This window comes from Hyla sarda, chromosome 1 (genome assembly GCF_029499605.1).
Source record: "Hyla sarda isolate aHylSar1 chromosome 1, aHylSar1.hap1, whole genome shotgun sequence".
In the NCBI taxonomy this organism is placed as follows: Eukaryota; Metazoa; Chordata; class Amphibia; order Anura; family Hylidae; genus Hyla; species Hyla sarda.
The window spans coordinates 597,061,844-597,077,597 of record NC_079189.1 but is presented as its reverse complement, the minus strand read 5'-3'; the positions used below and the strand labels follow the sequence as shown (position 1 = coordinate 597,077,597).

General features: G+C 43.2%; 1 protein-coding gene across 5 annotated transcripts in view; it reads left to right on the top strand.

The window, feature by feature from the left end:
- The window catches only part of LOC130295933 (von Willebrand factor A domain-containing protein 5A-like), a 159,136-nt gene that overhangs the window by 64,378 nt on the left and 79,004 nt on the right, over window positions 1-15,754 (top strand). For all 5 annotated transcript variants that reach the window (XM_056547289.1, XM_056547279.1, XM_056547271.1 and 2 more), the window contains 6 exons: window positions 8,375-8,437; window positions 8,627-8,796; window positions 9,766-9,854; window positions 10,025-10,169; window positions 12,175-12,254; window positions 13,726-13,840. In XM_056547289.1, coding sequence (XP_056403264.1) covers window positions 8,375-8,437; window positions 8,627-8,796; window positions 9,766-9,854; window positions 10,025-10,169; window positions 12,175-12,254; window positions 13,726-13,840 — 662 coding nt within the window. The remainder of the gene's footprint in view (window positions 1-8,374; window positions 8,438-8,626; window positions 8,797-9,765; window positions 9,855-10,024; window positions 10,170-12,174; window positions 12,255-13,725; window positions 13,841-15,754) is intronic.

Genomic DNA, 15,754 nt, shown 5'->3' with positions numbered 1-15,754 from the left:
TCCGCAGCATATTACATGCTGGGGATGTCCGCCAATGCGATCCTACACATTATGCATTTTATTAAATTAGATTCATTTAATAAATGTATTTTTAATATATATATATATAATTTTTTATTTTTTTATTTATTTTTTTACACTTTTATTACATTTTTATTTATTTTTACACTTTTATTTTATTTATTTATTTATTTTTACACTTTTTAATGCTTTGGAATACTTAGTATTCCAAAGCATTGCAGTTATATGCTGCCTGCCAGTTTTCACTAGCAGGCAGCATATTAGGACGTGCCTCTGGCACGTCCTTTCAGGCAATACCCAGGGCAGACCTGGGGGTCTTTGTAGGACCCCCGGCTGCCCAGGTATGCAGCAGCACCCCGTGATCGCGCTGCGGGGTGCTGCAGAGGAGACAGAGGGAGCCCCCTCCCTCTGTCAGAACACCTTACAGCACGCGGTCACTTCTGACCGCGGCTGTAAGGGTTAAACTGCCGGGAGTGAAGTGAACTTCACTCCCGGCAGTGCGGCAGGCCCCGGCCAGCCGCGTATTACACGCAGCACCCCGCGATCGCGATGCGGGGTGCTGCAGGAGTGACAGAGGGAGCTCCCTCCCTCTGTCATAACACTTACAGCCCGCGGTCACTTCCGACCGCGGCTGTAAGGGTTAAAACTGCCGGGACCGAAGTTTACTTCGGTCATGGCAGTGCAGCAGGGTCCCGGCTGTGTGATACAGCCAAGTCCCTGCCGCGATCTCGTGGGTGCACTGGGCAGCACCCACGAGAAGAATGGACGAGTATAGACGTCCAGGTGCGGGAACGCCCGCCAACCTGGACGTCTATACTCGTCCTTGGTCGTTATCGGGCTAAGGGGCTTTTAGTAGGAATCATTAGATTCATCATACAAATCAATGGAGTTCCATAGAACTCCATTGATCTGTGCTCATTTGATTGAGCCTTGTCCAGCTTTTCTCTATGAGAGAGAGAGGAGGAAGCAGGACTGGCATGCTTTCTCTGAGTGTGAGAAAGCAGGTCTCACAAGCTTTTCTTGTGAGTGGAAGGAAAAAGCAGGCCACCACACCATTCTGTAGGAATAGTGCGGTGGCCTATGTAGACTAGAGTTTGTGACGCCATGTTAACTGCCACACTACCAAGGATAAGCAGTTGCCTGTGCAAGAAATAGCTCTAATACCAGGTTAGGGAAACCACTTTTAACTTTACTTGAATTTGCAATGTTATACAGACAGAAAAAGTTCGCTTTAGTGCAATATTCTCTGAAGGCTGCAACCGAGAACCACACTTGCTTCTTGGGGCTGTGGGACTTGTAGTCCATGCAGAGTAACTGTTGGATTAGATTTAGCTGAGACTGGTCTGAACTTGACTTAGAAAGACTGACTAACTGATTTGCTGACTTATGTGAGCTTGACTAGACTTTAGACTTGATTGAAGAAAGCATAGAAGATATAGACTTAGAGTCAGAAGAGATGGCTCCCATCAGCCTAGACCAGTGGTTCTCAACCTTTTTTGCCTGAGTACCCCTTGACAGCCAATTCCCCAAAAATTGTACCCCCATATTAGAGCCTTTTTGTAATGATTATAGTATAATTCATATGCTTTACTTTCTTCTACAACAGGCCACCTGTTCCTCTCCCTATCTCCCCAGTCCCCCGATTTACAGGTGAAGTCTTCTCTAACCGGAGTTGTTTACTTTTCTTTTCTTCACTATCTGGCCTAGACCACGGCGATCTGACATCTTATCCCCTATCCTTTGGATAGGGGATAAGATATCTAGGGGCGGAGTACCCCTTTAAGGACTCAGACAATTTTATTTTTACGTTTTCATTTTTTCCTCCTCCCCTTCAAAAAATCATAACTCTTTTATATTTTCATCCACAGACTAGTATGAGGGCTTGTTTTTTGCGCGACCAGTTGTCCGTTGTAATGCCCTCACTCACTTTATCATAAAATGTATAGCGCAACCAAAAAAATACTATTTGTGTGGGGAAATTAAAAAGAAAGCCGTAATTATGCAAATTTTGGAAGGTTTTGTTTTCACGCCATACAATTTATGGTAAAAATGACGTGTTTTTTATTCTCTGGGTCAATATTAAAATGATACCCAGGATAATATACTTTTCTATTACTGCTGCACTTAAAAAAAATCGCAAACTTTTTAACCAAATTAGTACGTTTAAAATCCACCTATTTTGAAGACCTATAACTTTTTTATTTTTCCGTATAAGCAGTGGTATGGGGGCTTATTTTTTGCGCCGTGATCTGTACTTTTTATTAATACCATATTTGCTTATACAAAACTTTTATTACATTTTTTATTAATTAATTTTATTAATTTTTTGGGGAATAAAATGTTATAAAAAAGCAGCTATTTTGGACTTTTTTTTTTTTTTTTTTACGTTCACGCCGTTCACCGTAAGGGATCATTTACATTTTATTTTAATAGTTTGGATATTTACGCATGCGGCGATACCAAATATGTATATAAAATAATTTTTTTACACTTTTTGGGGGTAAAATAGGGAAAATGGGACAATTTACGTTTTTATTGGGGAGGGGTTTTTTCAAATTTTTTTTTACTTTTATTTTTACACTTTAATAGTCCCCATAGGGGACTATTTAAAGCAATCACTCGATTGCTAACTCGGTTCAGTGCTATGTATAGGACATACACTGATCAGGGTTATCGGTCATCTTCTGCTCTGGTCTGCCGGAAGGCAGATCAGAGCACAAGACTCCCGGAAGGCAGCGGAGCCAGGTGAGGGGACCTCCGTCTGCCGTGCAGGATGATTGGATCACCGCCGCGGCAGCGCTGCGGGCGATCTGATCATCCTGTTAAGTGACCACGATCCTGCAGATGCCGTGATCGGTATTGATCACGGCATCTGAGGGGTTAATGGCGGACATCCGCGGGATCGCGCGTGTCCGCCATTACCGGCGGATCCCTGGCTGCGATGCACAGCCGGGACCTGCCGCGCATGATGCCGGCATTGCTCCGATGCCCGCGGTTATGCTCAGGACGTAAATGTACGTCCTGGTGCGTTAAGTACCACGTCACCAGGACGTACATTTACGTCCTGCGTCGTTAAGGAGTTAAACAGGTGTCTGTCACCCATGTAATATTAATGATGAAGCTGCGCATGCGCAGCGAAACGCGTTGCATGTTTGTTACAATAAAGCTGCTTACTTGAAGTATCTGTGGATCCATTTGTTTTGTTCTGGACAGCGCCGGCTAATCCTGCCCTTTTTCTGAAGTCCTTACCTATTTGATGCCATATCAATAATACAGGCAGAGCAAAGACAATAAATAGTGACAAAAACATGGCAAAAGAGGCAATGCATCGTCACATGAAAAACCAAGAAATCAAAACAGAGATAACTGGATGACCACTGAGAGGGGATAGGAGAAACACTTTTCTTAAAAAAATGTAATCTGGCAAACTAACTTTCTGCTCAGCAGCCGAGACAACCTCACTCTTCTCTGGATAAGACTAGAACTGATCTGTTTGTTCCAGTCCTCTGGGGTAAGAGGGTTACACTTTAGGAGTCATCCCACATGGTTTTCTTGTGATTTCTAGAAGATGTGTGTATGGTGAGGGATATATAGGACCTACTGCATAATTTAAAGGGTTACACCGCTCCCCAGCATCCCGGAACATTATGTTCCGAACAGCGTTCGTAACACAAAGTTCTGGACGCTGTGTAGCGGAGTAACCCTTTAACTTGAAGGGAACCTGTGCCCAAACCATGGGCAGAATAAAACTCGTGCATGCATCACCAGTTCATGAACTTAAAAATTCTGCCAGAACCTGGGTAACTAGGCTTTGGGGGGCGGTTCCTCAAAGCATTTTTAAATTACGATTACTTAAAAACACCCAAGTGTCTTAGGGTAAATGATAGTGTCCCAGACTGGTGATGCTTGCACCAGTTTTATGCTTAAAGGGGTATTCCGCCCCTAGACATCTTATCCCCTATCCAAAGGATAGGGGATAAGATGTCAGATCGCCGTGGTCCCGCTGCTGAGGACCCCTGGGATCGCCGCTGCGGCACCGCGCCATCATTACAGCACAGAGCGAGTTCGCTCTGCACGTAATGATGGGCGGTACAGGGGCCGGAGCATCGTTACGTCACGGCTCCGCCCCTCGTGATGTCACGGCCCACCCCTTTCAATACAAGTCTATGGGAGGGGGCGTGGCAGTTGTCACGCCCCCTCCCATAGACTTGGATTAAGGGGATGGGCCGTGATGTCACGAGGGGCGGCGCCATGATGTCTCGGACTCGCTCTGTGCTGTAATGATAGCGCAGTGCCGCAGCGGGGATCCCGGGGGTCCCCAGCAGCAGGACCGTGGCGATCTGACATCTTATCCCCTATCCTTTGGATAGGGGATAAGATGTCTAGGGGCGGAATACCCCTTTAACGCGGTTCGGACAACATAATACTGGAGACAGATTCCCACTCACAGTGCCTCTACTGGAGTACAGATGAGTATAAATTAGTGTGGTCCATAGACCAAGAAGAAAAGGCAAGGATTCTACCACAAGATCTACCACTATTTAACCCCCTCAACCAAACTGTGCATTCATTTTTTTTAAATGGAGCAATGGGTCATCTTTTTTCATTTTGACCATACGGTCTCTCAATAGGACGAGAAATCGTAACATTGCTGTGGTGGTGACAGGTTCATGATGATGTTGGCTGACATGGCCCCAAGGAGTGGCAAATAATGTTACGTATGGGTTCCAGAGCATTGAAGTCTTCTCAATTCTATCCATTCTGTTCTCTTCCAATTCATAATGTTTCTATTGTGTTGGGGCTGCAAAGAATTATGATTCTCCTCTGAGGTTTTTACAGTTAGTAGATCTGTATCTGCAGGAAATACATGAAATTGTGCAGAGTAGTTTCTTTGATAAACAGAGTTTGACTGGAAATACTTGGCAGTGCATCTACCATTTCAGGATAAGCTGCCCTGTGTGTTTCCACTGTAAACATTTTGGGCTGGATTTACTTAAAAAAAGAGGCTTCTCCTTTTTGATTAACTTTAACTAAACCCATTTTTTGACTTAAAGGGGTACTCCACTGGAAAATATTTTCTTTTAAATCAACTGGGGCCAGAAAGTTAAACAGATTTGTAAATTACTTCTATTTAAAAAAAATCTTAATCCTTCCAGTAATTATCAGCTGCTGCATACTACAAAGGAAGTTCTTTTTTTTTTTTTTTTTAAATATACTTTCTGTCTGACCACACTGATCTCTGCTGACACCTCTGTCCATTTTAGGAACTGTCCAGAGCAGGATAGGTTTACTCTGGACATTTCCTAAAATGAACAGAGGTGTCAGCAGAGAGCACTGTGGTCATTGAAAAAAAAATTCCTTTGTAGTATACTGGAAGGATTAAGATTTTTTAATAGACAGGTATTGATAAATCTCCCCCTATATGTTTTCACCATGTAGTTTAACCTCTTCAGGACACAGGGCGTATGGATACGCCCTGCATTTCGAGTCCTTAAGGACCGAGGGCGTATCCATACGCTCGTGGGAAATCCGGTCCCCACCGCTAGACGGTTGGGGACCGGAGCCGAATGCGTGCTGAAATCATTCAGCAGGCACCCTGGCACATCGCCCAGGGGGGTCCTGAGACCCCCCCCCCCCATGTCGGCGATCGGAGAAAATCGCATGTCAATTCAGACATGCGATTTTCTCCAATTGCGGGCTGATCGGGTCTAGGGATGATCGGAGCTGTCAGCAACAACCCCGATCAGCCTAAAGGATAGGAGTGAGGTCGCAAAGCTGCGATCTCCTCCTATCCCCTGCCATTACTCAGAACGGAGTTCTGACCAATGGCAGTGCAGGACAGGGGGTTGCCATGGCAACCCCCGTTCTGCCCGCCCCTGGATGTCGAGGGGATTTGGGAAGAAGATGGAGGCCGTACCTGCAGGAGAAGATGCTTGGGGACCTGGGATCTTCGCTGGAGCCTGCTGGATCTTTGCTCAGGTAGGGAATCGACAGTGGGGGGGGGGGGGGAATTGAAAGTGAAAGTAAGTCGATCTTTACTGTGGCAACCACTAGGGGGGCCAAACTGCAACTCCCAGCATGCCCAGACAGCCAAAGGCATGCTTGGAGTTGTAGTTTTGCAACATCTGGAGGGTCACAGTTTGGAGACCACTGTTACAGTGGTGCCCAAACAGTAGCCCTCCAGATGTTGCCAAACTACAACTCTCAGCATGCCTTGACTGCCCAGGCATGCTGGGAGTTGTAGTTCTGTAACATCTGTCCCTTCAGATTTAGCAATTTTCATGACATTTTTGAAAATTGCTGCTCTACTTTGAAGCCCTCTAATTTTTTCAAAAAGCAAAAGTATGTCCATTTTATGATGCCAACATAAAGTGGACATATTGTGTTTGTGAAGAAAAATAAAAAATATTTGGAATATCCATTTTCCTTACAATTAGAGAGCTTCAAAGTTAGAAAAATGCTAAATTTTCAAAATTTTCATGAAATTTTGGGATTTTTCACCAAAAAAGGATGCAATTAACGCCGAAAATTTACCACCAAAATAAAGTAGAATATGTAACGAAAAAACAATCTCAGAACCAGAATATTCGGTAAAAGCGTTTTCGCGATATTAATTTGTAAAGTGACGGTGGTCATAATTGCGAAAAAGGGCTCAGTCCTTAAAGGGTAGCTCCCACCATCCTATTTTTTTTTTTTTTTGCTAGCCCGTTAACCCTCCCCCCCCCCCCCCCCGCTACGGCACTAGCCCGTTCACTCCTCCTCCCAACCCCTCGCCCCGCATACCCCGTTCCCTCATTACACTTGCAGTTATTGCGGGCGTGCAGGGACAGCGGCGATGTGCGGGAGGAGTGGCCTCCCAGCCAGTGGCCGGGGAGCCAATGCGCTCGCTCCCGCCTGTCTGATTGACAGGCAGGGAGCGAGTGCAGCCTAACTGAAAAAGGACTGATTGCCACTCCAAAATCAGTCCTTTTTCAGTAGCCGGGTTTTAAATGTAAATTAAACCTTTTTAATGAAAAAAAAATAATAAAAGTATATTAGAGATATGTTGTAGTACATAAGTACTACAACATATCAAAAAATAAAGTTGGTGACAGTGCCCATTTAAGGTGAACAAGGGCTGCGTACCTAAGGGGTTAAAGTAAAGCCAACTCATTAAATTCAATTTGCAGACCATAGTGGGTCAAGAGGTAATGTTTCTCCGTAAATGTGCGTGGAAATGTATGGGCCATATGCACTCCACTGGGAAATCTGGAAAGAAAGTATATGTAAATCAGCTCAATCATGTCATAGTCTTATGTTATGATTACTAAACTTACTTTGTCTGACTAACTTGACTTTATATGTTTCCAACCAGTTTGCAGATCACCAATCAGCTTTATTGGGGATATTTATAAGGAACTTCATTTGTATTTCAGAAACTGAACATAGCTTAATAGCTTTGTCTACATGACTTAAAGGGGTACTCCGGTGATAACCTTTTTTCTTTTAAATCAACTGGTGCCAGAAAGTTAAACATATTTGTAAATGACTTCTATTAAAAAATCTTAATCCTTCCAGTACTTATTAGCTGCTGAATGCTACAGAGGAAATTCCTTTCTTTTTGGAACACTGATGACATCACGAGCACAGTACTCTCTGCTGACATCTCTGTCCATTTTAGCAACCATGCATAGCAACCATGCATAGCAACCATGCATAGCAACCATGCATAGCAGGGCTGTATGGTGGCTCAGTGGTTAGCACTGCTTCCTTGCAGTGCTGGGGCCTTGGGTTCAAATCCCACTAAGGACAACAATAAATAAAGAGTTATTATTATTACTATAATGATGTCAGCAAAGAGCACTGTGCTCGTGATGTCATCAGAGAGAATTCCAAAAAGAAAGGAATTTCCTCTGTAGTATTCAGCAGCTAATAAGTACAGGAAGGATTAAGATTTTTTTAATAGAAGTAATTTACAAATCTGTTTAACTTTCTGGCACCAGTTGATTTAAAAGAAAAAAGGTTTTCACCGGAGTACCCCTTTAAAGTGTTGTTTCATTTGTAATTTAAAAAAAAATGTATATGAAGTATATAGAATTTTTAGGAGATTTTAGCTCTGCAGGCTTTTTCTAATTTGCCCCCCACCACAAGCTCCTGTCCTCTACATTGACAGTGATTTAATCCTTGTTGTGGACCCAGTGGGACACTATAGATGCAGACAAAAAAAACAAAGCTTGCAATCTCTTCAATTTCTTACTATAAAGACATACACATTCAAGGCCGGAAATGATTTAACAAATCTACCCCCGAGGAATAAATAGGCACAAAAAGTTTTGCTTCTGTATAATTACCCCCTGGTTTCATTTCCTTCTAGTTGCTCACAAGTTATGGACTCTAGTTCGGCAAAAATTCAGCTCAAAATCTCACTTTAGACTTGGTAAGTCCTAGGATAATTCAGGCTTATATTGCTGCATCAGAGTGCCGTACACTTTTCCACAGTAACATGTAACATGTTGACCAATCATGTAGCTGACAGAGAAGTAGGCATTTCCAAGAGGATTCCAACAAAATTGCCGATTCCAACCACTGAGCCGCTTAACTTATTTCTTGTCGTACTGTTTTATAGAATCTTTGATGACCAAGTCTGTCGCCATGTTGAGCTTCTATCCCAGTTTCCCAGCCACGCAGGAGCAGACAAACTGCGGAGAGTTTCTCTTTGTGGTGGACCGGTCTGGGAGTATGGAGTGTCCAATGAATTCAGAGCCAAATGCTCCACAACGTATTCAGAGCGCTAAGGTCGGTGAACTTCTTCCAGGGCACCAATATAAATGAACATCTACTTAAAGGGGTACTCCCGTGGAAACCTTTTTTATTTTATTTTTATTTTTTTTAATCAACTGGTGCCAGAAAGTTAAACAGATTTGTAAATCACTTCTATTAAAAAAAAATCTTAATCCTTCCAGTACTTTTTAGGGGCTGTATACTAAAGAGAAATCCAAAAAAGAAATGCATTTCCTGTGCTGTCCTGACCACAGTGCTCTCTGCTGACCTCATAAAAGTAGTAGAGAGTCGGCACTCGTGGTGGTGCACGTGGACCAAGGGTGCAAATAGTAGGTAGAAGAAATCCCGGCACTCACTGAATATGCTGAATCATAGTAGTTTATTTATCCATATGCAAGGTAGCGACTCGCAGGACGTGTTTCGGCCAGGTGGCCTTTGTCAACTGATCAGTTGACAAAGGCCACCTGGCCGAAACGCGTCCTGCGAGTCGCTACCTTGCATTACCTTGCATATGGATAAAAAAAACTACTCAATTCAGCATATTCAGTGAGTGCCGGGATTTCTTCTCCCTACTCTCTGCTGACCTCTGCTGTCCATTTTAGGAACTGTCCAGAACAGGAGAAAATCCCTATAGCAAACATATGCTGCTCTGGACAGTTCCTAAAATGGACAGCAGAGGTCAGCAGAGAGCACTGTGGTCAGGACATCACAGGAAATGCATTTCTTTTTTGGATTTCTCTTTAGTATACAGCCCCTAAAAAGTACTGGAAGGATTAAGATTTTTTTAATAGAAGTGATTTACAAATCTGTTTAACTTTCTGGCACCAGTTGTGTTAAAAAAAAAAAAAAAGGGGTACGGGAGTACCCCTTTAATAGCCAATTTTGAATATTTTGAGAAATAGTCCATATACCTTCTTGTGCAAGAGGGGACGTGACTATGCTCCTTTTTAATTAGGTCACATGGTGTTTTTTCTGGTTATACAGGAGACCCTGGTGCTTCTTCTGAAGAGTTTGCCTCTTGGATGTTACTTCAATATATTTGGATTTGGCTCAGATTTTAAGTCTTTCTTCATGTGAGTTTAATATGGATCCTTTTTATACATTACCTGTCATCTCAGTGTCATACCATCGAGCAGACCCCCCCCCCCCCCCACATGATCCTCTATCATGACAATATTCCATCTATTATTCTTTTCTATTCTCATGATTTATCAGCTTTACTTTGTTTATTTGTATTATTCAGGGAGAGTAAAGAATATACACAAGAATCCATGGATGAAGCTGTTAAGAAGGTCAATGAGATGAAAGCCAACTTTGGGGGAACAGAAATCCTGAGACCCTTAAAAAAAATCTATGAAACTGCTGGAAGGCCAGACCACCCAAGACAGGTAGGTAAAAAAAAAAAAAAAAAAAAAAAATTAAAACTCTATTTGGTTTTATCTGTGAGTCTTGGAACCAATGTGTTACACTCAAATTGGCAGAAGCAGGAGCCAGACACTTACTGCTAATGACGGGGCAGCTGACGTCTTGATCGATGCTGATCACAACTTCTTAAAGGGGTACTCCGCTGCTCAACGTTTGGAACAAACTGTTCCAAATGCTGAAGCCGTTGTGAGGTGGTTTTTTGCGTCCCCGTAGATCCATGCGTCCGCTCCTCCCGCAGCTCTCTGAACATTTCCGAAGCTAGAACTGGGGGAGGGCAGAGCAAGGGGAGGGAGGAGGTTCACGCCCCTTCCCTCATCTCCCCTCCCTGAGCTCGGCTGGACGCAGATCTCTACGACACGCCCCCTTCCTGAGGACATAGATCTCCACGGGAGGTCCCCTCCCTCAACTCTACTCTCTGAGGACGTAAATCTCCACGGCAGGTCCCCTCCGTCAACTCCCCTCCCTGAGGACGTAAATCTCCACGGCAGGTCCCCTCCCTCATCTCCCCGCCCTGAGGACGTAAATCCCCGTGGCAGGTCCCCTCCCTCATCTCCCCGAGCTGAGGACATAGAGCAGTGCTTCCAATGAGCTCTATGTGTAAAGGGGGACATACTGCATGGGCTAAAGGGGGACAAACTGTACAGGCTAAAGGAGGACATACTGCATGGGCTAAAGAGCCTGTGCAGTATATCCCCCTTTACACATAGAGCTGAGGGGAGATGAGGGAGAGGGCGTGTACCTCCTTCCTCCCCTTGCCCCAGCTCTAGCTTCGGAAATGTTCAGAGAGCTGGGGGAGGAGCGGACGCATGGATCTACGGGGGCGCAAAAAAAACACCTCACAACAGCGCCAGGAGCTCGTGACGTCATAGCCCCGCCCCCTCATGCAATCAAGCCCCGCCCCCTCAATACAAGTCTATGGGAGAGGGCGTGACGGCTGTCACGCCCTCTCCCATAGACTTGTATTGAGGGGGCAGGGCTTGACGTCATGAGCTCCCAGCGCCGGCTGCAGCTTTCGGAACAGTTTGTTCCAAACACAGTGCAGCAGAGTACCCCTTTAAGTGAAACTAGAAGTTGCCTGTGGCTCAGTGGATCTTATTGTATATGAATTGGGTATCATTTTAATCGCATTGACCTACAGAATAAAGAGAACATATCATTTTTACCATAAAGTGCACTGCGTAAAAACCTAATCCCCCCCAAAAGTAGCAAAATTTAAATTTTTATATCCATTTCCACCGACAAATAAAATTTTTGGGTTTTGCGGTACATTTTACTGTAAAATGAAAGGTGTCATTACAAAGTACAATTGGTTGTGCAAAAATACAAGCCTCCTATGGGTCTGTGGATGGAAACATTAAAATTGATTGTGTCCTTATGGGTTATATGGCCACAACCCATACTGCTGATCTTGAAATGGACTGGACTTCTGGCAATTGTTGCCCCTGACCTTGCACCATGGGGCAGCACAGGAGGACGAAGTTGAATGAAGTTGAACGGGGTGATTAGGTGGGGGAGGAAGTGGCACAGTGGGAGATCAAGGGGGAGAATGAAGTGATACGGGGGAATAAAGTGGGGTGATGAAATGGCACAGGGGGGGTAGCAGCCACTTTTGTAATGCTGATACTACAACGAACGATATGATACATGCAATTGGCAGTACGGCGAGAAGTGTGTCATCAAACTATACACAGGAGCAGCGCTCTCTTCATACATGGTGGGTCCCGGCTGCTATCAGCAGCCAGGTACCCACCGGTAATGGCAGACATCAATAATCACGCGGATGCCCGTCATTAACCCTCCAGATGCCATCATTAATACTGATCACAGCATCTGCTGCATTATCTGGGCTCAGGACCACTCAAATTATTTTGGGTGGTAGATTTATTAAAAAAATTATTTGGGCAACCTTTCGATTTATTTTTCCATTCTTTGATAGTGTTAAACTCGTTGTATTTATAATCTTTTAAGCTTTTCCTCTTTACGGATGGAGAGGTCGGGAACACAAAAGAAGTGATCGATGAAGTTCAGAAAAATGCTCAGAATCACCGGTAATAAAAACAATCCTGTTATGTTGCTATTTCAATTATTCCTACTGTTCCCATCACTATTGCACACTTTTTTTTTTTGTTTTCCTACCAGTGCAGTGTTTCCCAATTGCTGTTGCAAAACTATGACTCCCAGCATGCCTGGATAGCCTTTGGTGGACCATTTCTATTTTTCTTTATCTTGTGTTTAAAGGGGGTATTTCAAAGGGGAAAAAAATCACATAACTGGTGCCAGAAAATTATACAGATTTGCAAATTACTTGTATTTAAAAATCTTAATCCTTCCAGTACTTCTCAGCTGTTGTATGCTCCAGAGGAAGTTGTGTAGTTCTTTCCAGTCTGACCACAGTGCTCTCTGCTGCTACATCTGTCCATGTCAGGAACCGTCAAGAGAATGAACAAAGTCCCATAGCAAAACTGTTCTGCTCTGGACAGTTCCTGACTCAGACAAAGGTGGCAGCAGAGAGCACAGTGGTCAGACAGAAAAGAATTACACAACTTCCACTTGAGCATTCAGCAGCTGATAAGTACTGGAAGGGTTAATATTTTTTTTAATATAAGTCATTTACAAATCTGTATAACTGTCTGGAACCAATTGATTTGAAAACTATTTGTTTCCTCCAGAGTACCCCTTTAAAAGGGTACTCCGGTGAAAACCTTTTTTCTTTTAAATCAACTGGTGGCAGAAAGTTAAACATATTTGTAAATGACTTCTATTAAAAAATCTTAATCCTTCCAGTACTTATTAGCTGCTGAATGCTACAGAGGAAATTCCTTTCTTTTTTGAACACTGATGACATCACGAGCACAGTGCTCTCTGCTGACATCTCTGTCCATTTTAGCAACCATGCATAGCAGATGCATAGCAGATGTATGCTAAGGGCAGCATGGTGGCTCAGTGGTTAGCACTGCTGCCTTGCAGTGCTGGTGACTTGGGTTCAAATCCCACTAAGGACAACAATAAATAAAGCACTTTTATTATTATAATAACGTCAGCAGAGAGAACTGTGGTCATGATGTCATCAGAGAGCATTCCAAAAAGAAAAGAATTTCCTCTGTAGTATTCAGCAGCTAATAAGTACAGGAAGGATTAAGATTTTTTAATAGAAGTAATTTACAAATATGTTTAGCTTTCTGCCACCAGTTGATTTAAAAGAAAAAAGGTTTTCACCGGAGTACCCCTTTAAGTGATGTATACATGCAACTATTTTCAGAAGCCAATAACTAGCCATGTAAACCCCACGCAGTGATGACATATTTGCCTAGTAAGTTATAGTTTTCAGGTTGGATTGGAGAACATACAGTAAAGTCGCTGAATAGTAATATTATGGTCACAATTATCCATGATTACCATCGTATATTTTCCATTGCATTGTACAATAACATACAGAAAGCTTTAGAGTAGCTGATTTTGTATGGCCTTACTGTATAACATATTATATTGTGACCTTCAGATTATCGTTTTTTTTTGCAGATGCTTCACATTTGGGATCGGTGAAGGCGCCTCCACATCCCTCATTAAAGGCATGGCCAGGGCTGGAAGTGGGACATTTGAGTTCATTTCTGGCAAAGACAGAATGCAGACCAAGGTGAGTGCTGGCTTTGTTAGGTGGGCTCCTCCTTGGGGGAGATCTATCAAAACCTGCCCAGAGGAAAAGTTGCTGAGTTGCCCATAGCAACCAATCAGATCGCTTCTTTCATTTTTCACAGGAATTTCCAAAAATGAATGAAGCCATCTGATTGGTTGCTATCGGCAACTCAGAAACTTTTCCTCTGGACAGGTTTTGATAAAATCTCCCCCCTTGTCTTTATCAAGTTGCCTGCTACGAGTTAGGATGATATTTGTGTCAGAAACGCACAGGAATGGGGGATTTACCACACACCGGTCTGAAAGCGGTACTCGGGGTTTACTAACTGGTGCCAGAAAGTTATACAGATATGTAAATTACTTCTGTATAAAAATCTTAATATTTCCAGTACGTATCAGCTGCTGTATGCTCCAGAGGAAGTTTTGTAGTTCTTTCAAGTCTGACCACAGTGCTCTCTGCTGCCACCTCTGTATGTGTCAGGAACTGTTCACAGCAGGAGAGGTTTCTGATGGGGGTTTGCTCCTGTTATGGACAGTTCCTAACATAGACAGGGGTGGCAGCAGAGAGCACTATGCTAACACTGGAAAAAACTACACAACTTCCTCTGGAGCATGCAGCAGCTGATAACTACTGGAACGATTAAGATATTTAAATAGAAGTAATTTACAAATTTGCATAACTCTCTGGCAACAGTTGATTTGAAAACATTTTATTTCCCTCCAGAGTACCCCTTTAAAGAAAATCCTTCCGGCATAAGCCAGATTTTTTAAGAGCTACTAGCCTGGTATGTCAGCGGCTACCAGTGCACCTGACTGAAATCTACACCAGCTATGAGCTGACGTGCCTCTTGTGATGGTGGATGAATAAAGGTTGAATTGTTTTTCTTTTGCTGGACTCTTACCCATTCATTTCCCATTCATTTAAAGGCAACCTCTCATCAAATAAACTTTTGATATATTTTAGATTAATGAATGTTGAATAACTTTCCAATAGCATGTTAATGAAAAATATGCTTCTTTCTATTGTATTTTTCCCGATCAGTCCTGTCAGCAAGCATTTCTGACTCATGCTGGAGTCCTAAACACTCAGAGCTGCCAGCCTGCTTTGTTCACAGCCAAACAGGCTGTGAACAAAGCAGGCTGGCAGCTCTGAGTGTTCTCCTTTGTGAACAAAGCAGACTGGCAGCTCGTAGTGTTTAGGACTCCAGCATGAGTCTGAAATGCTTGCTGCCAGGACTGGTAGGGAGACCCCTAGTGGTCATTTCTTCAAAGTGGAAAATTAAATAGAAAGAAGCATATTTTTTAATAACATGCAATTGTAAAGTTATTCTGCATACATTAACCTATAATATATCAAAAGTTTTTTTGATGAGAGGTACCCTTTAAGTATGTACCCCTTGTTAGTGCCTAATGTCTTGAGTCCGGGAGCACTATACTGCAAGATAACAATATTAAGGCTCTTATTCACACCATATCAGTGGTGTCTGTTCGCTGTATACATCAGGAAATCTCATACCTCAACATACCCATAGACACCAACCAACAGAGGTCAGAAAAGTCTCATTTTGGGCTCTGTTCAGGTGGTTTATGGCAGGGTTTGCATTTTTCTGCTGGATGGTAGTAGCTATACAGTAGAGGTATACACCGCTAAACACCACAAAGGTGAGAAAAGAGCCTAACTACTGATCTACTGACCCATACTAATGTATCCCGGCCCCCACACTCCTCAGAACTCTCATTGCCTATACAGAGTTAATGTATTGCATTATGTGTTTGTACCTTTAAATCCTGTCATTAAGCCCTATGTAACTAGGGAAGGTGTAAGTGACCAGGTGACTTGTTAGTGACTTATGGGACCCCTCCAAATTGCTCCCTTATATACCTGGGAGGAGCTAGCCTAGTCAGATGAGATCTC